Source organism: Panthera uncia, chromosome A2 (genome assembly GCF_023721935.1).
Source record: "Panthera uncia isolate 11264 chromosome A2, Puncia_PCG_1.0, whole genome shotgun sequence".
In the NCBI taxonomy this organism is placed as follows: Eukaryota; Metazoa; Chordata; class Mammalia; order Carnivora; family Felidae; genus Panthera; species Panthera uncia.
Genome location: NC_064816.1, coordinates 121,670,118 through 121,692,354, shown reverse-complemented (window position 1 = coordinate 121,692,354; position 22,237 = coordinate 121,670,118). Strand labels below are relative to the sequence as shown.

General features: G+C 38.8%; 1 protein-coding gene across 2 annotated transcripts in view; it reads left to right on the top strand.

Moving 5' to 3' along the window:
- The window catches only part of MATCAP2 (microtubule associated tyrosine carboxypeptidase 2), a 74,848-nt gene that overhangs the window by 40,434 nt on the left and 12,177 nt on the right, over window positions 1-22,237 (top strand). For both annotated transcript variants that reach the window (XM_049641700.1, XM_049641701.1), the window contains 3 exons: window positions 15,205-15,348; window positions 15,960-16,092; window positions 16,602-16,907. In XM_049641700.1, the coding sequence (XP_049497657.1) occupies window positions 15,205-15,348; window positions 15,960-16,092; window positions 16,602-16,907 (583 nt within the window). The remainder of the gene's footprint in view (window positions 1-15,204; window positions 15,349-15,959; window positions 16,093-16,601; window positions 16,908-22,237) is intronic.

Here is a 22,237-nt window from a genome sequence, read left to right as displayed (position 1 = left end):
CTCTAACCTCTTTTTTTTTTTTTTTCTTCCCCTCCCCCATGGGTTTCTGTTAAGTTTCTCAGGATCCACATAAGAGTGAAACCATATGGTATCTGTCTTTCTCTGTATGGCTTATTTCACTTAGCATCACACTCTCCAGTTCCATCCACGTTGCTACAAAGGGCCATATTTCATTCTTTCTCATTGCCACGTAGTATTCCATTGTGTATATAAACCACAATTTCTTTATCCACTCATCAGTTGATGGACATTTAGGCTCTTTCCATAATTTGGCTATTGTTGAGAGTGCTGCTATAAACATTGGGGTACAAGTGCCCCTATGCATCAGTACTCCTGTATCCCTTGGGTAATTCCTAGCAGAGCTACTACTGGGTCATAGGGTAGGTCTATTTTTAATTGTTTGAGGAACCTCCACACTGTTTTCCAGAGTGGCTGCACCAGTTTGCATTCCCACAACAGTGCAAGAGGGTTCCCGTTTCTCCACATCCTCGCCAGCATCTATAGTCTCCTGATTTGTTTGTTTTAGCCACTCTGACTGGCATGAGGTGATATCTGAGTGTGGTTTTGATTTGTATTTCCCTGATGAGGAGTGACATTGGCCATCTGGATGTCTTTAGAGAAGTGTCTATTCACGTCTTCTGCCCATTTCTTCACTGGTTTATTTGTTTTTCGGGTGTGGAGTTTGGTGAGCTTTTTATAGATTTTGGATACTAGCCCTTTGTCCGATATGTCATTTGCAAATATCTTTTCCCATTCCGTTGGCTGCCTTTTAGTTTTTTTCATTGTTTCCTTTGATGTGCAGAAGCTTTTTATCTTCATGAGGTCCCAATAGTTCATTTTTGCTTTTAATTCCCTTGCCTTTGGGGAGGAGTCAAGTAAGAAATTTCTGCCGCTGAAGTCAGAGAGGTTTTTTCCTACTTTCTCCTTTAGGGTTTTGATGGTTTCCTGTCTCACATTCAGATCCTTTATCCATTTTGAGTTTGTTTTTGTAACTGGTGTAAGAAAGTGGTCTAGTTTCATTCTTCTTCATGTTGCTGTCCAGCTCTCCCAGCACCATTTGTTAAAGAGACTTTTTTCCATTGGATATTCTTTCCTGCTTTGTCAAAGATTAGTTGGCCATACTTTTGTGGGTCTAGTTCTGGGGTTTCTATTCTATTCCATTGGTCTATGTGTCTGTTTTTGTGCCAATACCATGCTGTCTTGATCATTACAGCTTTGTAGTAGAGGCTAAAGTCTGGGATTGTGATGCCTCCTGCTTTGGTCTTCAAAATTACTTTGGCTATTTGGGGCCTTATGTGGTTCCATACAAATTTTAAGATTGCTTGTTCTAGCTTCGAGAAGAATACTAGTGCAATTTTGATTGGGATTGCATTGAATGTGTAGATAGCTTTGGGTAGTATTGACATTTTAACAATATTTATTCTTCCAATCCATGAGCATGGACTGTTTTTCCATTTCTTTATATCTTCTTCAATTTCCTTCATAAGCTTTCTATAGTTTTCAGCATACAGATCTTTTGCATCTTTGGTTAGGTTTATTCCTAGATATTTTATGCTTCTTGGTGCAATTGTGAATGGGATCAGTTTCTTTGTCTTTCTGTTGCTTCATTATTAGTGTATAAGAATCCAACTGATTTCTGTACATTGATTTTGTATCCTGCGACTTTGCTGAATTCATGTATCAGTTCTAGCAGACTTTTGGTGGAGTCTGTTGGGTTTTCTGTGTATAATATCATGTAATCTGCAAAGAGTGAAGGCTTAACTTTATCTTTGCCAATTTTGATGCCTTTGATTTCATTTTGTTGTCTGATTGTTGATGCTAGAACTTCCAACACTATGTTAAACAACAGCGGTGAGAGTGGACATCCCTGTTGTGTTCCTGATCTCAGGGAGAAAGCTCTCAGTTTTTCCCCATTGAGGATGATATTAGCTGTGGGCTTTTCATAAATGGCTTTTATGATGTTTAAGTATGTTCCTTCTATCCTGACTTTCTCGAGGGCTTTTATTAAGAAAGGATGCTGAATTTTGTCAAATGCTTTTTCTGCATCGATTGACAGGATCATATGGTTCTTATCTTTTCTTTTATTAATGTGATGTATCACGTTGATTGATTTGCGAATGCTGAACCAGCCCTGCAGCCCAGGAATGAATCCCACTTGATCATGGTGTATAATTCTTTTTATATGCTGTTGAATTCGATTTGCTAGTATCTTATTGAGAATTTTTGCATCCATATTCATCAGGGATATTGGCCTGTAGTTCTCTTTTTTTAACTGGGTCTCTGTCTGGTTTAGGAATCAAAGTAATGCTGGCTTCATAGAATGAGTCTGGAAGTTTTCCTTCCCTTTCTATTTTTTGGAATAGCTTGAGAAGGATAGGTATTTTCTCTGCTTTAAACGTCTGGTAGAATTGGGGAAGCCATCTGGTCCCCAATAAGCCATCTTGTTTGTTGGGAGATTTTTGATAACTGATTCAATTTCTTCGCTGGTTATGGGTCTGTTCAAGCTTTCTATTTCTTCCTGTTTGAGTTTTGGGAGTGTGTGGGTGTTTAGGAATTTGTCCATTGCTTCCAGGTTGTCCAGTTTGTTGGCATATAATTTTTCATAGTATTCCCTGATAATTTCTTGTATTTCTGAGGGATTGGTTATAATAATTCCATTTGCATTCATGATTTTATCTATTTGGGTCATCTCCCTTTTCTTTTTGAGAAGCCTGGCTAGAGGTTTATCAATTTTGATAATTTTCTCAAAAAACCAACTCTTTGTTTCATTGATCTGCTCTACAGTTTTTTTGGATTCTATATTGTTTATTTCTGCTCTGATCTTTATTATTTCTCTTCTTCTGCTGGGCTTGGGGTGTCTTTGCTGTTTTGCTTCTGTTTCCTTTAGGTGTGCTGTTACACTTTGTATTTGGGATTTTTCTTGTTTCTGGAGATAGGCCTGGATTGCTATGTATTTTCCTCTCAGGACTGCCTTCGCTGCATCCCAAAGCGTTTGGATTGTTGTATTTTCGTTTTCATTTGTTTCCATATATTTTTTAATTTCTTCTCTAATTGCCTGGTTGACCCATTCATTCTTTAGTAGGGTGTTCTTTAACCTCCATGCTTTTGGAGGTTTTCCAGACTTTTTCCTGTGGTTGATTTCAAGCTTCATAGCATTGTGGTCTGAAAGTATGCATGGTATGATCTCAATTCTTATATACTTATGAAGGGCTGTTTTGTGACCCATTATGCGATCTATCTTGAAGAATGTTCCATGTGCACTCAAGAAGAAAGTATATTCTGTTGCTCTGGGATGCAGAATTCTAAATATATCTGTCAAGTCCATCTGATCCAATGTATCATTCAGGGCCCTTGTTTCTTTATTGATCCTGTGTCTAGATGATCAATCCATTGTTGTAAGTGGAGTATTAAAGTCCCCTGCAATTACCACATTCTTATCAATAAGGTTGCTTATGTTTGTGAGTAATTGTTTTATATATTTGGGGGCTCCTATATTCGGCGCATAGATATTTATAATTATTAGCTCTTCCTGATGGATAGACCCTGTAATTATTATATAATGCTCTTCTTCATCTCTTGTTACAGCCTTTAAAGTCTAGTTTGTCTGATATGACTACTCCAGCTTTCTTTTAACTTCCAGTAGCATGATAGAGAGTTCTCCATCCCCTCACTTTCAATCTGAAGGTGTCCTCAGGTCTAAAATGAGTCTCTTGTAGACAGCAAATAGATGGGTCTTGGTTTTTTTTTATCCATTCTGATACCCTGTGTCTTTTGGTTGGAGCATTTAGTCCATTTACATTCAGTGTTATTATAGAAAGATATGGGTTTAGAGTCATTGTGATGTCTGTATGTTTTATGCTTGTAGTGATGTCTCTGGTACTTTGTCTCACAGGATCCCTCTTAGGATCTCTGGTAGGGCTGGTTTAGTGGTGACGAATTCCTTCAGTTTTTGTTTGTTTGGGAAGACCTTTATCTCTCCTTCTATTCTAAATGACAGACTTGCTGGATAAAGGATTCTCGGCTGCATATTTTTTTCTGTTCATCACATTGAAGATTTCCTGCCATTCCTTTGTGTCCTGCCAAGTTTCAGTAGATAGATCCATCACTAGTCTTATCGGTCTCCCTTTATATGTTAGAACATGTTTATCCTTAGCTGCTTTCAGAATTTTCTCTTCATCCTTGTATTTTGCCAGTTTCACTATGATATGTCATGCAGAAGATCGATTCAAGTTATGTCTGAAGGGAGTTCTCTGTGCCTCTTGGATTTCAATGTCTTTTTCCTTGCCCAGATCAGGGAAGTTCTCAGCTATGATTTCTTCAAGTACACCTTTAGCACCTTTCTCTCTCTCTTCCTCCTCTGGAATCCCAATTATGCGTATATTATTGCATTTCATAGCATCACTTAGTTCTCTAATTCTCCCCTCATACTCCTGGATTTTTTTTATCTCTCTTTTTCTCAGCTTCCTCTTTTTCCATGATTTTATCTTCTAATTCATCTATTCTCTCCTCTGCCTCTTCAATCCGAGCTGTGGTTGCCTCAATTTGATTTTGCAGCTCATTTATAGCATTGTTTAGCTCCTCCTGACTGTTTCTTGGTCTCTTGATCTCTGTAGCAGTAGATTCTCTGCTGTCCTCTACTTTTTTCAAGCCCAGTGATTAATTTTATGACTATTATTTTAAATTCATTTTCTGTTATATTGCTTAAATCGTTTTTGATCAGTTTGTTAGCTGTCACTACTTCCTGGAGTTTCTTTTGAGGAGAATTCTTCTGTTTGTCAATTTGAATAGTCCCTGGAGTGGCACGGAACTGCACGGCTCTTCCTCTGTGCTGTCTGGAGTAACTTGCATTGGTGGGTGGGGCTGCTGTCAGACCCATTGTCTGCCCCCAGCCCACCGCTGGGACCACAGTCAGACTGGTGTGTACCTTATCTTCCCCTCTCCCAGGGGTAGGACTCACTGTGGAGTGGTGTGGCCTCTGTCTGGGCTACTTGCACACTGCCAGCTTGTGGTGCTGTTTCGATGGGATCTGGCGTATTAGCTGGGGTGGGTCCGCAAGGTGCACAGGGGCGGGAGAGGCAGACTCAGCTCGCTTTGCCTTTGGTGGTCCGCTTCAGGAGGGGCCCTGAAGCACCAGGAGGGAGGCAGACCTGTTGGAGGGATGGATCTGCAGAAGCACAGTGTTGGGTGTCTGCGCGGTGCAAGCAAGTTCCCTGACGGGAACTGGTTCCCTTTGGGATTTTGGCTGGGGGATGGGCGAGGGAGATGGCGCTGGCCAGCACCTTTGTTCCCCGCCAAGCTGAGCTCTGTCCTCCAGGGCTCAACAACTCTCCCTCCCGTTGTCCTCTAGCCCTCCTGCTCTCCAAGAGCAGAGCTGTTGGCTTTTAACATTCCAGATGTCAAGTCCTGCTGGCTGTCAGAACTCACGCAGTCTGGCCCCTCCACTTTTGCAAGTCAGACTCGGGGGCTCTACCTTGCCTGCGGGCTGCCCCTCCACAGCCCTGGCTCCCTCCTGCCAGTCCGTGTAGCGTACACCACCTCTCCGCCCTTCCTACCCTCTTTTGTGGGCCTCTTGTCTGTGCTTGGCTCTGGAGAGTCCTTTCTGCTAGTCTTCTGGTGGTTTTCTGGGTTATTTAGGCAGGTGTGGGTGGAATCTAAGTGATCAGCAGGGTGTGGTGAGCCCAGCGTCCTCCTATGCTGCCATCTTTCCATCAGAAAAAGTGTTTTTTATTTTAAAACACTGACAGGTGTGAGGTGAAATCTCATTGGGGTATTGATTTGCCTTTCCCTAATGATGAGTGATGTTGAGTGTCTTTTCATGTGTCCTTTGGCTATCTGTTTGTCTTCTTTGGAGAAATGTCTGTTCATGTTTTCTGCCCATTTTTAATTGGATTATTTTGAGGATTTTTTGGTGTTCAGTTGTGTAAGTTCTTTATGTATTTTGGATACTAACCCTTTATTGCATATGTCATTTACAAATATCTTCTACCATTCACTAGGTTGTTTTTGGTTTGTTGGTTTCCTTTTCTGTGCAGAAGAAGCTTTTTTATTTTGATGTAGTCCCAATAGTTTATTTTTGCTTTTGTTTCCCTTGCCTCAGAAGGAGACATATCTAGAAAAATGTTGCTGTGGCTGAGACCTTACTTCCTGTGGTTTCTTCTGCTATTTTTATAGTTTTAGGTCTCACAGTTAGGTTCTTAATGTGTTTTGAGTTTATTTTTTTTATGGTGTAAGAAATTGGTCTAGTTTCATTCTTTTGCATATAGCTGTCCAGTTTTCCCAGCACCATTTGTTGAAGAAACTATCTTTTTCCTATTGCATATTTTTGTCCCCTGTGTTAAAGATTAATTGACCATATAATTGTGGGTTTCTTTTTGGGTATTCTCTTCTGTTCCATTCTATTTTTGTAGCAGTACCATACTGTTTGGGCTACTACAGCTTTGTAATGTAACTTGAAGACTGGAATTGTGATACCTCCAGTTTTGTTTTTCTTTTTCAAAATTGCATTTGCTATTTGGGGTCTTTGTGGTTCCATACAAATTTTAGGATTGTTGGTTCTAGTTCTGTGAAAAATGCTGTTGGTATTTTGATAGGGAGGGATTACTTTAAATCTGTCAGTTGCTGGGGTGCCTGGGTGGCTCAGTTGGTTAAGCGTCTGACTTCAGCTCAGGTAATGATCTCACAGCTCGTGAGTTTGAGCCCTGCGTCGGGCTCTGTGCTGACAGCTCAGAGCCTGGAGCCTGCTTCGGATTCTGTGTCTCCCTCTCTCTGCCCCTCCTCTGCTTGCACTCTCTCTCTCAAAACTAAATAAACATAAAAAATTTTTTTTAATCTGTAGGTTGCTTTGGGTAGTATGGACATTTTAACAATATTCGTTCTTCCCATCCATGAGCATGGACTGTCTTTCCATTTGTGTCATCTTCAATTTCTTTCAGTCAGTGTTTTATAGTTTTCAGAGTACAGGTCTTGCACCTCCTTGGTTATATTTATTCCTAGGTATTTTATTATTCTTGGTACAATTATAAATAGGATTATTTTCTTAATTTCTTTTTCTGCTATTTCATTATTAGTGTATAGAAATGCAACAGCTTTCTGTACATTGATTTTGTATCCTGCAACCTTACTGAATTCATTTATCAGTTCTAATAGTTGTTGGATAGAGTTTTTAGGGTTTTCTATATATAATATGTCATCTGCAAATGGTGAAAGTTTTACTTCTTCCTTACCAATTTGGGTGCCTTTTATTTCTTTTTCTTGTCTGATTGCTGTGGCTAAGACTTTAAGTACTGTGTTGAATAAAAGTGGTAAGAGTGGACATCCTTGTCTTGTTCTTGACCTTAGGGGAAAAGCTCTCAGTTTTTCCCTATTGAGAATAATGTTAGCTGTGGACTTTTCTTTTTTTTATATAAATAATTTTTTTTTTTTTTTTTTTTTTTTTTTTTTTTTTTTTTTTAGAAAGAGAACAAATAGGTGAGAGGGACCGAGGGGGAGAGAGAGAATCTCAAGCAGGCTTCATGTTTAGCATGGAGCCTGACACAGGACTTGATCCCATGACCTTGGGAGCATGACCTGAACTGAAATCAAGTTGGACACTAACCAACTGAGCCACCCAGGTGCCCTTGTGGGTTTTAATTTATTATGTTGAGGTATATTCCCTCTAGACCTACTTTGTCCCCAGTTTTTACCATAAATGGATGTTGTACTTGTCAGATGCTTTCTCTGTATCTATTGAGATGATCATATAGTTTTATCCTTTCTCTGGTTGATGTGATATATCACTTTGATTGATTTGCAAATATTGAATCACCCTTGCATCCCAGGAATAAATCCCAGTTTTAACAAGGTGCATGTGTCTCCCACAGGAGGCCCTGCAAAAGCTCACAGTCGGCAGATGGTGTTGGCAAGGTTTGCGCTGGTCTTCTGGAGGGGACTTGGAGCACAGGGACTGAGGCTGGCCTGGCTGGAGGGGGCAGGGTAGGTTGTAAGCAAGTTAGGTAGGGAGTGTGGTGATCCCTGCAGGTAGCATGTGTTTATGCTGGGGGTAGGCGAGGGAAATGGCCCTGCCAGCTCCTTTGTTCTTGGAGGAGCCTCCCAGTTTAATCTGCCCCACTGGAACAGGCTCTGCAATTAGTAAATCACTCTCCCTCCCTTATGCCCCAGGCATTTTTCAAACTGCTGCTTCTGTATATCTCTCTGGGATGTTTATTGTGCTGTCCCCTTAAGGGTGGGGACTCAGTTTTCATTTGCCTTCTGGGTTCTCTCAGAGCTGAGCCAGCTGATAATGGTAAATTCTAGGCTTTAAGTCCCACTGGTTGTAAAAACTAGTGAAATTCATATTCTCTGGTTTTCTGATTTAAATGATGTGGGGATTTGTCTTCCTCATGTGGGCTCCCCAGTGAGAGGATCTGTTTCTCTCCCCCCTCTGCGTCCACGGGTTACCTCCTGCAGATGGCCTGTTTAGCTCCCTACCACACTTCTACCCTTCCTACCCTCTTCATTGTGGCCTCTTCTGTACCTTTAGTTGTGGAGTTTGTTTTGCCAGTCTTCCCATTTTCTGGGTTATTTACACTGATATGAGTGTTACCTAGTTGTATCCATGTGGCAAGGTGAGTTTAGGGTCCTCTTATTTTGCCGTCTTCCTGATTATACAATTCTGGGGTTTTTGGTTTTGTTTGTTTGTTTGTTTGGTTGTTTTTTTTTTTGAGAGAGAGAGTTTAGAAAGAGCAGGGGAGAGCAGAGAGCGAGAAAGGGAGAGAGAATCCCAGACAGGCTCCATGCTGTCAGCGCAGAGCCCAACGCGGGGCTCATCTCACAAACTGTGAGATCGTGACCTGAGCCAAAATGAAGAGTCAGACACTCAACCGGCTGAGCCACCTAGGCACCCCGCTTCTTGTTTTCCTAGAGGAGAATAAGAGTGATTCAGGGTGATGAGGTGGTAGTGCTGTAGCATTATGAAGAATGTTTTATTTTTATTTTTATGTTTTATTTTACATAACATTATAAATAACATCTAGATCAGGGGAGAGAGAGGATCATTTCCTTCATGCTGAACAATTGTTTGTTTGTATTTACTTCCTTTTTGCTCTAGGTTTGAGCTCTCTGAAAATCTATTTGTTTTTATGTCTGTAAGATATACAAAGCTTCAGAACATCCTCTTATAAAGAGGAAGGATTCAGAAATAGTTGATATGAGCAGAGATCCCAATATTGATTCTCTATTCTCTATTACTCTGGTATTGATTCATAATTTAGCAAAAAAATAATGGTTTTTGGTCCAATTTTAAAAGGCAAAACTGTTTGGTGGCATATTTCAGCCCATTTTTAGGAAGAAATATCCTACCTGATACTGTTCTTATAGAACTCAAGAGGAGATTCTGTTATATCATTTTCTAACACGGTGATGGAAGAGTTGGCATAGTTGTAAGATGGACACAAAAGCAAGAAACAAGGTCACATTCCTCCAGATTAGGGAACTAAGACCTGGGCAATAGGGTTGTCTATATATTAAGATGATTTGGTTCCAGACTTTTAAAACGGATCAGTAAAACTATGTAATATCTGATTGCTTCTGTTTGTGTTTGCTATTCTTATGGTTGGAAGGCAGCAGAGAATACATTTGATATTTACAGGTAAGTCAGGGCTAGATCTTCACATGGCTGAGGCAAGTGGCTGCTTCCTCCATGAGGAGGCCTCAAGTGTGCAAGCCATACCAACTCTTTCTACCAGCAATCTGCTCTGCCTAAAAATCTATAGAAAAATATTTGAATTGTTAAGATTGTTCCCCCCATGTGTTCTTTTTTTTTAAACACAAATACTCCAGAGAAAGGATATCAATGACTAACTGGCAAGTGGGAGAAAGTAGGTGGTAAATAGAAAGACTCGGAGTTTACAAAGTAGAGGGCACTTAAACATTATATTTTTCCAGTCATAAAAGAAATATATGTTCAGTATAGAAAGTTGGAAAAGTATAGAGAAGAGAATAAAATCCCATTATTCTGTCGCTAACAGATAATCACTATTGACATTTAGTGTGTTTTCCTTGTCCCATCCCTAATGTTCATAATCGAGGTTAGTATATTTTTGTTTACATACCTATATTTTCTCATATCATTAAAAACTGTCAACCTTTTTTGTCAGCATTATTGTCACTGCATGTATTTCATAAAATGGGTATACAATCAGTTAAGTCTTTTGGTTTTTCCTACTGTGTTTTAAAATTTCAGAGTTTTGTTAGTAGTCCACTCTAGGCGGCTTCTTGTAGTGGCCGTGCTGTAGTGGAGGTGCCGGCTAGGATAGGCCTGTGTCAGCCTTCACGTCGAGGAAGGAGGGCCGCAGCTGAACCAGCTACATCAGAATTGTTTTTTCCTTTGTCCCATCCCACAGTATGCTGAAGGGAAAGAGAGGCCTAGAAAACCGGGGAGGAATGAGAAAGAAATCACTATTATACCTTTCTTTCCCAGTGAAGGTTCTTTAGGCCTCAGGCCTGGCCTGTCCTCGGGGAGGGGAAAGCGCTTTAAATTCTATGTGATTGACCTTTTAAAGTTGATTAAATTGACTTGAAGTGGACTTTCTTTGATATTTGAAAAATATTGGAAAGCTAATGAAACTGGTTGAGATATTTGGACATAGGAAGGTGATATCCTGGATGGCAAATTGAAAGCGATGATTGGAGAGGCGCCTGAATGGTTCATTTGGTTAAGCATCTCACTCTTGACTTGCGCTCAGGTCATGATTCACAGTTCATGAGTTCGAGCCCCACATTGGGCTCTGGCTGACAGCACGCAAAGCCTTCTTGGGATTCTTGCTCTCTCTCTCTGCCCCCCACCCCCCGCTCATGTGCTGTTTTTCTTTCTCTCAAAATACATAAATAAACTTTAAAAATTTTTAAAAAAAGGAAGTGATGATTGGAGAAAAATAATTAAGCTGCTTCTTGTTTTAATTCCTGACCAAATAATACTGGGAAATGTCTTCTGATTCACTTAAATGATGACACTAATGGAGAAGAGAGATTTGACATGAAATTTATTGCCTTTCAGAAGTAATTTGCCATGTGGATGAGGTATGTGAAAGCTTGATTCTCCAAGTGGTATAGATATGGATTCTCTGAACTCAAGGGAGAGCAGATAAACTTCTCCTTTCTTTTCTCTTAAAAAAAAAATGGGTTGTGGGGGAGAATGGGGAGATGTAGGTCAAAGGGTACAAACTTTCAGTTATAAGCTGAATAAGTCCTGGGGATCTAATGTACAGCATGATGATTATAGTTAATAATACTGTATTGTAGGTGGCTCAGTTGAGTGTCTGACTCTTGATTTCAGCTCAGGTCATGATCTCATGGTTCATGGGTTCAAGCCTTATGTTCGGCTCTGTGCTGACAGTGCAGAACCTGCTTGGGATTCTCTCTCTCTCCCCCCCCTTCCCCTCTCCTACTCTCTCTCTCCCTTTCTCAAACTTAAAAAAATTAAAATAAAATTACTGTATTGTATACTTGAAATATACTAAGATCTTAGATGTTTTCGCCACACAGAAAGTGGTGACTACGTGAGGTGATAGCTGTGTCAATCAATTTGCTTGTAGTAATCATTTCATAGTGTGTACATATACTAAATCATTACATTGTACACCTTTAGAAAAACACATCACATGGTACAACCTAAATATGCCACATTTTTATTTTATTTTTTAAGTTTATTATTTATTTTGAGAGAGGGAGCACACTTGCACATACACTGAGTGGGGGAGGAACAGAGAGAGAGAGAGAGAGAGAGAGAGAGAGAGAGAGGAAGAGAGAGAATCCCAAGAACGTTCCACAATGTCAGCACAGAGCACGACTCAGGGCTCGATCTCACGAACCGTGAGATCAGGAGTCAGACGCTTAACTGACTGAGCCACCCAGGTGCCCCCACAATTTTTATTTGTATTTGTTAGTCATAACTCAGTAAAACTGAAGAAAAATGACTTTTTCCTCTTGATCATAACACTAATAAATGCATATTGTAAAGAATTTTAAAACTTCTGAAAAGTACAGATAATAAACCTCAGTGCAATCTATCACTCCATCCCAAACAGGAGCAGCAGCCTTTGGGTATATTCTTGCAGGCTTCCTTGTGCCTTTTTACATTGTTTATTGCCTTTTCCTTTTTCCAAAGCTCAGATCATACTCCTAAAATTTTTGTGGCCTGCAGTTAAGAGATTGCATAAAGCAGCAGAAATTGTAACATAAAAATACTCACTGATGAAGTGACCACTCAACATTTCTGCTGTCTCTGTTAATGCTTGAATTTATTCACCCATTTAACCACTGTTTCTGTCTCTGTGCCTGGGCGTTATTATAATGCAGGTGGATTGGGAAGTTATTTCTTGAGGTTAGTGAAGGATACTAGAGATCTTTGTGATCACTGACAAATCTACCTAGGTTGGACCAGTTGAAAAACCGTTGAAGAAAGAAATCAGTAGAGATAACAATAGGATAGGCACTTTAAAGAATGATTGGACATGACATCATATTAACACAAGCTCCCATGTAGTGTTGCCACCATTATGATGCCACGTAAATCAGGATGAAATGAAGGATGTTATGTGCTATTGTATATCATTCTGATGGAAAAATCACTCCCCCTCCTCCCCAGCCTCCACTATTTTTATTCATTCATTGATAAATCAAAAAATTAGTACATAGGCATACATAAAGGTTGCCTAAATGTTATTAAGCTGCCAAGGTATGTTTTCTTTCTTGTATTTATAGGATACCTTTTTAGTGTAAACTTCCTATCAAATTTTTGTTTCCTATTAGGAATATGAATGAATATGAACACTTAATAGCCTTCTAGTACCATTTATTGGCAATAACAGGGAACACCTGTATTTAAGTTTTTCTTAATTCTCTAAATTCTTTTATATCTGCTGTAATAAACACAGTAGTACCCCTTATCTGTGGTTTCACCTTCTGCAGTTTCAGTTGTCTGAGATCAACCTCTCTCTGGAAGCAGATGATCCTCTTTCTGACATATCGTCAGAAGGTCAGTGGTAGCCTCATGCCGCTGCCTGTGTCATTCGCCCCCCCTTCCTTCTTATCACACAGTCATTTTATCATCTCACATCACAAGAAGAGGAGTGGGTTATGGTACCATAAGATATCTTGAGAGAGAGGCCACATTCACTTAACTTTTATTACAGTGTATTGTTACAATTGTTCTATTTAATAGTTATTGTTAAACTCTTACTGTGCCTAATTTATAAATTAAACCTTATCATAGGTGGGTATATATAGGAAAAAAATAGTGTACATAGGCTTTTGTACTCTGCATTGTCAGTCATCCACTGGGGTCTTAGAACATATCCCCTGCAGATGAGCGGGGACTACCATAGTAACCAGATAATGACAGTTTTTCTAGTGAGTAAGCATATGCTAGAAAAGCTAATTTTATCCAAAATTAAGTACATACTTTAAAAACATACAACTACAAGTTATATTAAAAAAATTCTTTAACCTTTTTTAGGTCTAAATGTCAGTCCAATATAGAAGGCACCACATCTGTCTCTGCTGGAATTAAGGCCAAATTTCTTACCTTCTTCTCACCGTGTTTGATATATTGATGACTTGGGATCATTAGACTAGGGTATGCAAAAAATATTTGCTAATCTGCTGAAATGGGTTTTTAATTATGTGTTTTTATTCTTTTAATAATCAGAGTTGTCATATAAAAAATGTAGCCTTTTTATGCTATATTTCCATTCTCTGAGATGCTGCTTTTTACCGTGCACATGAGTCATCTGAGGATCTTGTTAAAGTGCATGTTCTGATTCACTAGGCATGGTGGGGGGCAAAATTCTGCATCTGAAACCAGCTCACAGCCTTTCGACCACAGTTTGAATTGCAAGGCTTTCAAGAACAGTTTTGGGAACAGAAGCCAGGCAAAGCCTATCGAAGCCATTTCTTGTTACACTAACTTTAAGTCACATGCCTAGTTTATTAGTAATACATATTTTTTCAGTGGAGATATATATGTTGTATTGTAACTTGTAGTGTGTTCGTTTTCTGTAGTTGTGTTGAGCATATTATGTACAGCGGTGGCATTTACAAAGAATGAATGTACCGATCATGATGACGATGATGATGTAATAATAATTGACAGGTATTGACTACTTATTTGTACTTTAAAATTATTTGTACTTTAAAAAGATTGACTAAATTTTCTCAACAAAACCATGAAGTAGACATTATTGTTACCCCATTTAAAAATGGGAGGCTTATTGACAAGTTTAGTGACTTGCCCATGGCCACAAAGCCAGAAGGTGGATAGAACCAGGGCAGCAATGCAAGTAGTCTGATTCTAGTGCTTATAGTTTCAGTCTCTTTACTAGTCTGACAATAAAAAACTAGACTTCATAGCATGAATTTTCTAGCTTCTCTCTCAGTTCCTATAAGATATATTTGCATTTTCTAGCTTCTTTCCCAAAAGGCCTTTTGAAGATTCTTTTTCTTCCTTATGTTTTCCTTTCTTGTGGCTTTTTCAAGATACTAAGGATCTCTGATTCATTACTAGGGTTTTTTTTTTTTTTTTCTAGTCTTCCTTTCTGTATATCTGTGTTTAGAAAAGATCTCAATTTTCATATTCTTTTGATGTGAAAATTAATGAAGAATGAAAAGTAGGTGGCTCCCTGCCCTGAATGAAAGATGAAAATGTTTTTGTAATGTTGAGACTGTTTTCTGTGAAAGACTAGCCCAGGAAAACTTCCAATTTTATAAGATTGTCACAGAAGAATAGTGGATTATTTTTTTGTGTTCTTGAAAATTGGGGCTATTATTTTTTTTATCCAAATGGCAGTTATAATTTAGTGATTAATCTGGAGACAGACCTTCCACTGTGAGTTCTCTTGCCAAACCACCAAATGGTCTTAGAGAAGCCAAGGAGCCCTCTGCCTTATCTCCTCAGCCTGTCAGGTGGTGACACTGTATGCAGTACCTTTGTCCTTTAGCAGGTGAAGGAGAAACAAACACAGAGGATTTCTAAGTACTGAGGTGTTTGTAAAAATTTGTGACAGTGAGTGAACAGTGTTTAGGATTAGATGTGGTACCTCAGTTGCAGTTTCATTTGGAAATCAATAAACACAGAACAGGTCATGATCAATAAGAATATAACTGGCTTATTACTCGTCTCAAAATAATTCAAGGCTATTTTCATTATCTGTGTTGTTTTTTTTTTTACAGTCCATCAATATTATGGAACTGACTTTACAGAAATATGGAAGTTATGAAAAATTTGAGCAGGCCACCGGTGGCAGCCTGCTATCTAAAACTCGAATCTGGAGTCACGTTAGGAAGTACATGATGAAAGAAGGCTGCATGGGTGAGGTATGAATTGGGATGACACGAGATGCTGACTGCTGGCATTTTAACTCCTGGTGCCACATGGTTTTCTCTGCAGGTTTTGTTCTCCCATCCCCATTCTGCTCATTAAATTAGTCACCCAGAAGTCTCACTAAATGCTAAGTTTATGTCGCATTGAATTATTTTGCTCACTATGTGTTTTTCTTTACTTACTACCACTTCTGTATACTTCATGGAATTGTTGGAATTGTTTTATGAAAATTCTTAAGAGATTTGCCTCAGTGGCTCCTCTTGTTAGTAGCCAGTTCAAAATAAGCTTTGGCCCAACAGCGAACAGGACTCTGGCTTGTATACCTTCCTTTGCATCATTGTAGCCAGGGGGGACTGTATTTGAGAGCGTGGCCCTCTACTTTCCTTCATTCCAGGAAAGGTTCTTGAGTTCCCCCGGCTCAAAGGAGGAAGCGTCAAAAGTGATTGGCCCTGAATTTCATCGTCTAGGTTTCTGGGAGATTAGAATTGGTATAAGCAAAATAAAAACATCTTGATTTATGGGTCTGTGGTTTCCTGTGAAAGCTGCTTAACCCCAGCCTTTATGTTTTGTTTCATATATTTATATTTTTCCTCTTGCTCCTTAGATTGTAGTACATCTCACTGAAGATCTGCTTTCCCGAGCTTCGATGACAGTGGTAAATGGATGTCCAACACTGACCATCAATGTTTCCACTGCACGTGAGCACTGGCTGGAGGGAATGCTGAGGCATGAAATAGGTAGGGTAGCCCTTCTTCATTTGTTCATTTGTAATATCAGAAATCAGCATCAGAGAAACATTCTTTTATAATGGGGTTTTCTCTTAGCAGTATTTAGCAAAAAGTAATGAAATTTTTAGGTTTCACTTGAGCCAAGATAGTAATGTCTTACTTCAAATTAGATTTTTTCAGGCACTGTGTAGCTGTATTAAGCATGGATAGTCATTTAACTCCTCTGAATTTTAGTCCTCCCGCCTGAAACTTGAAGAAATTGAACTAAGTGCTCTCTCATATTTTTTTCAAATATCAAAGTCTGTGATTCTTCCCTTTACCTCTCCTAATGACACATGCAGTCCTTCTGAAGGCAGAGTACCTCCTGCAAAAGGCTTTAAGGTCAGGTCATTTTCCACTTTGTTTTGTAGGTACACATCAGTTTAATTTTAGAACTGTTGGTAGAATCTTTTTTTGGCTAAGAGTTAAAACGAGAATGTCATTTCTTGGTTTTTTTGTGTGCCTTTTCTTGTCCACAGGCACACATTATTTTCGAGGTATTAACAACCTTCAGCAGCCATGGAACAGTTGGACTGGTCGTAAAAAACATGAGCTAAAGCCAAACAATCCCACAGAGGAAGGACTGGCAAGTATTCACAGTGTCCTTTTTAGAAAAGACCCCTTTTTATGGAGGGCTGCCCTCCTCTACTACACTGTTTATCGAGCCAGCCAAATGTCTTTTTGTGAACTCTTCAAAGATATTGGAAAGTTTGTCAAAGACCCCAATACAAGATGGGATTATTGTGTACGAGCGAAGAGGGGATGGACTGATACTTCTCAACCAGGTGGGTGTCCCTTGACTATAGGTTTCCTGACTTGTGGTTAGTTGTCTGTTGATTTTGGTTGCATCCTTCTCCACCAACCATAGAATTCACTTACTTATGAAAAAGTAAACCTGTTACTTGAGGTCAGTGCTAGTTTTCCCAAATCATGTTTCATTAGCATTATTTTCTCAAATCTCATTTTGAAAAATTTCAAGCCTACAGAAATATGGCAGTGATAGAATTCACACCCATATTACCCTTCCTGTAGATACATGAATAGTTAACATTTTGCCAGTTCTGCCTTCTCGCGCTGATTGTAAAAACAGGTTTAGTGAGATATAATTCACATGGCATACATGGCATACAGTTTGCCCATTAAAAGGTACATGTCAGTGGTTTTTAGAATATTCGTAGTGTTGTGCAGCTGTCACCACTGTCTAATTCCAGAACGTTTTCATCACCCCAAAAATAAACCTGTACCCATTAACAGTCATTTCCCATTCCTTCTCCCCCATGCCCCCAGCTCCAAGTAACCATTACTCTACTTTCATAGGTTTGCCTGTTTTGGACATTTCATACAGATGGAATCATATAATATATAACCCTTTGTGTCTGGCTTCTTTCACTTAGCATAATGTTTTTAAGATTCATCCGTATGGTAGCATGTATCAGTATTCAGTCCTTTTTATTGCTGAATAACAATATATATGTATATGAAATTTTATTTTTCTATTCACCATTAATGGACATTTGAGTTGTTTTCACACTTTTTGGCTGTTACAAATAATGTTGCTATGAACATTTGGGTGCAAGTTTATATTTTTAATTCTCATGGATTATATATATATTTTTGAGTGGAATTGTTGGGTCATATGGTAACTCTCTGTTTAACCTTTTGAGGAACTGCCAGAATGTTCTTCAAAGTGACTGCTCCATTTTACATTCCCACCAGCAGTATATGGGGGTTCTTATTTTTTTCTTTCTTTTTTTTTTGATTTCAGGAATATAATTTAGTGACTCATCACTTCTGTATAACACCCAGTGTTCATCCCAACAAGTGTCCTCCTTAATGCCCCTCACACCTTTAGCCTATCACCCCCACCCAACACCCTTCAAGCAGCCCTCAGTTTGTTCTTTGTATTTAAGTCTCTTATGGTTTGTCTCCCTGTTTTTATATTATTTTTGCTTCCCTTCTCTTATGTTCATCTATTTTGTATCTTAAATTCTGCATATGGGTGAAGCCACATGCTCTTTGTCTTTTTCTGATTTCACTTAGCATAATATACTCAAGTTCCACCCACATTGTTGCAAATGGCAAGATTTCATTCTTTTTGATCACCAAGTAATATTCTGTTATATATATATGTGTGTGTGTGTGTATATATACATATATGTGTATATATGTGTTACACATGTGTATATATAATACATATATGTACCATACACACACACACACACACACACACACACACACCCCACATCATCTTTTCCGTTCATCAGTCGATGGACATTTAGGGTCTTTCCATACTTGGGCTATTGTTGATAGTGCTGCTGTAGACATTAGGGTGCATGTGTCCCTTCAAAACAGCACTTCTGTATCCTTTGGATAAATCCTTGGTCATAGGATAGTTCCATTTTTAACTTTTTGAGGAACCTCCATGCTGTTTTCCAAAGTGGCTGCACCAGTTTGCATTTCCACCAGCATTGCAACAGGGTTCCTCTTTCTCCACATCCTTGCCAACATCTCTTGTTGCCTGAGTTGTTAATTTAAGCCACTTTGACACATGTGAAGTGGTATCTCATTGTGGTTTTCATTTGCCTTGCCTCCATAGACATGTCAAGTAAGAAGTTGCTGCAGCTAAGGTCAAAGAGGTCGTTGCCTGCTTTCTCCTCTAGGACTTTAATGGCTTCCTGTCTTACATTTAGGTCTTTCGTCCCTTTAGTTTATTTTTATGTATGGTGTAAGAAAGTGGTCCAGGTTCATTCTTCATGTCACTGTCCAGTTTTCCCAACACCATTTGCTGAAGAGACTTTTTTTTCCATTGGATATTCTTTCCTGCTTTGTCAAAGATGTTGGCCTTACGTTTGTAGGTCCATTTCTGGGTTCTTCATTCTGTTCCATTGATCTATATGTTTTTGTGCCAGTACCATACTTTCTTGATGATTACAGCTTTGTAATACATCTTGAAGTCCAAAATTGTGATGCCTCCATCTTTGGTTTTCTTTTTTAGGATTGCTTTGGATATTCATGGTCTTTTCTGGTTCCATACAAATCTTAGGATTGTTTGTTCTAGGTCTGTGAAGTATGCTGGTGTTATTTTGATAGGGGTTGCATTAAATATGTAGGTTGCTTTGGGTACTTTCGACATTTGAACAATATTTGTTCTTCCAATCCATGAGCCTGGAATATTTTTCCATTTTTTTGTGTTTTTCAATTTCTTTCCTAAGCTTTCTATAGTTTTCAGTGTATAGATTTTTCACTTCTTTAGTTAGGTTTATTCCTAGGTATTTTATGGTTTTTGGTTCAATTGTAAATGGGATTGATTCCTTGATTTCTCTTTCTGCTGCTTCACTATTGGTGCATAGAAATGCAGCTGATTTCTGAGCATAGATTTTATATCCTTCAACTTTGCCGAATTCATGGATCAGTTCTAGCAGTTTTTTGGCATAGTCTTTTGGGTTTTCTACGGAGAGTATCATGTCATCTGCAGAGTAAAAGTTTGACTTCCTCCTTGCCAATTTGGATGCCTTTTATTTCTTTGTGCTGTCTGATTGCTGAAGCTAAGGCTTCCAACACTATGTTGAATAACAGTGGTGAGAGTGGACATCCCTGTCTTGTTCCTGACCTTAGAGGGAAAGCTCTCAGGTTTTCCCCATTGAGGATGTTGTTAGCAGTGGGTCTTTTATATATGGCTTTCATGATCTTGAGATATGATCCTTCTATCCCTGCTTTCTTGAGGGTTTTTATCAAGAATGGATGCTGTATTTTGTCAAGTGCTTTTTCTGCATCTATTGAGAGGGTCATATGGTTCTTATCCTTTCTTTTATTTACATGGTGTATCACGTTAATTGGTTTGTGGATTGGTTTGTGGATATTGAACCAGCCCTGCATCCCAGGAATAAGTCCCACCTGATTGTGGTGAATAATTCTTTCAATGTATTATTGGATCTGGTTTTCCCGTATCTTGTTGACAATTTTTGCATCCATGTTCATCAGGGTCTGTAGTTCTCCTTTTTAGTGGGTCTTTGTCTGGTTTTGGAATCAAGGTAATGCTAGCTTCATAGAATGAGTTTGGAAGTTTTCTATCCATTTCTATTTTAGGGAACAGCTTCAAAAGAATAGGTGTTAACTCTTCTTTATTTTATTTTTTAATTTTTTTAATGTTTTATTTATTATTGAGAGACAGAAACAGAGCATGAGCATGGGAGGGGCAGAGAGAAGAGGCAGCAGGCTCTGTAGTTTTCATTTGCCTGGAGCAGACTCCAGTCTCTGAGCTGTCAGCACAGAGCCCAATGCGGGGCTCAAACCCACAAATCACAAGATCATGACCTGAGCTGAAGTTGGACGCTTAACCGACTGAGCCACCCAGGCCCCCCAACTCTTCTTTAAATGTTTGGTAGAATTCCCCTGGAAAGCCATCTGCCCCTGGACTCCTGTTTTTTGGGAGATTTTTGATTACTAATTCAATTTCTTTATTGGTTATGGGTCTGTTCAAATTTTCTATTTCTTCTTGTGTCAGTTTTGGTAGTTTATATGTTTCTAGGAATTTGTCCATTTCTTCCAGATTGCCCAAATTGTTGGCATATAATTGATTTATTCTCTTATCATTGTTTGTATTTCTGCAGTTTCGGTTGTGCTCTCTCTTTCATTTGTGATTTCATTTATTTGGGTCCTTTGCTTTTTCTTTTGATCACTCTGGCTAAGGGGTTTATCAATTTTGTTAATTCTTTCAAAGAACCTTTCACTGCTCTGTTCAGCTGTTTTTTTTTTTTTAATTTTGATATCATTGATTTATGCTCTAATGTTTTATTATTTCCCTTCTTCTGCTGGTTTTGGGCTTTATTTTCTGTTATTTTTCCAGCTCTTTTAGGTGTAAGGTTAGATTGTGTATTTGAGACCTTTGTTCCTTTTATGACTGCCTTTGCTGCATCCCAGAGGTTTTGGGCTGTTGTGTTTTCATTTTCATTGGCTTCCATGTACTTTTTAATGTCCTTTTTAATTTCTTGGTTAGGTGTGCCTGGTTGGCTCAATTGGTTAAATTTTCGATTCTTGATTTCGGCTCAGGTCATGGTCTCACAGTTTATGAGTTCAAGCCCCATGTTCGGCTCTGTGCTGGCAGCATGGAGCCTGCTAGAGATCCTCTCTCTCTCTCTCTCTCTCTCTCTCTCTGCCTCTCCCCTGTGCACTCAAAAGAAACTTCAAAAAAATTTCTTGGTTAACCCATTCATTCTTTAGTAGGATATTTGTTAATCTCCAAGTATTCATTTTCTTTCCACGTTTTTTCTTGTGGTTGATTTCAAGTTTCATAGCGTTGTGGTGTGAAAGTATGCAAGGTATGATCCTGATCTTTTTGTACTTGTTGAGGGCTGATTTGTGTTGCAGTATGTGATCTGTTCCAGAGAATGTTCCATGTGTACTCGAGAAGAATGTGTATGCTTTACGATGAAATGTTCTGAATGTATCTGTTAAGTCCATTTGGTCCAGTGTGTCATTCAAAGCCATTGTCTCCTTGTTCATTTTCTGCTTAGATGATCTGTCCATTGTTGTAAGTGGGGTGTTGAAGTCCCCTACTATTATGGTATTATTATCAATGATTTTCTTTATGTTTGTGTTTAATTGATTTATATATTTGATTTTTCCCATGTAGGGGGCCTAAATATTTACAACATTTACAATATTTTACAATCTTCTTGGTGGATAAACCCCTTAATTATGTTATGTTGCCATTCTTCACCTCTTGTTAAAATCTTTATTTTAAAATCTAGTTTGTGGGATATAAGTATGACTACTCTAGTTTCTTTGATGACCATTGGCATGATAGATGGTTCTCCATCTCCTTACTTTCAATTGCAGGTGTTTTTAGGTCTAAAAATGGGACTCTTATAAGCAGCATATAGATGAGTCTTTGTTTTCTTATCAATTCTGATACCCTGTGTCTTTTGATTGTAGCATTTAGTCCATTGACATTTAGAGTGAGTACTGAAAGATATGAATTGTGTTACCTGTAGAGTTGGAGTTTCTGGTGATGTGCTCTGGCTCTTTCTAGTCTTTGTTGCTTTTGGTCTTTTTTTGTTTTGTTTTCATCTTTTCCCCCAAAGAGTCCCACTTAAAATTTCTTGCAGAACTGGTT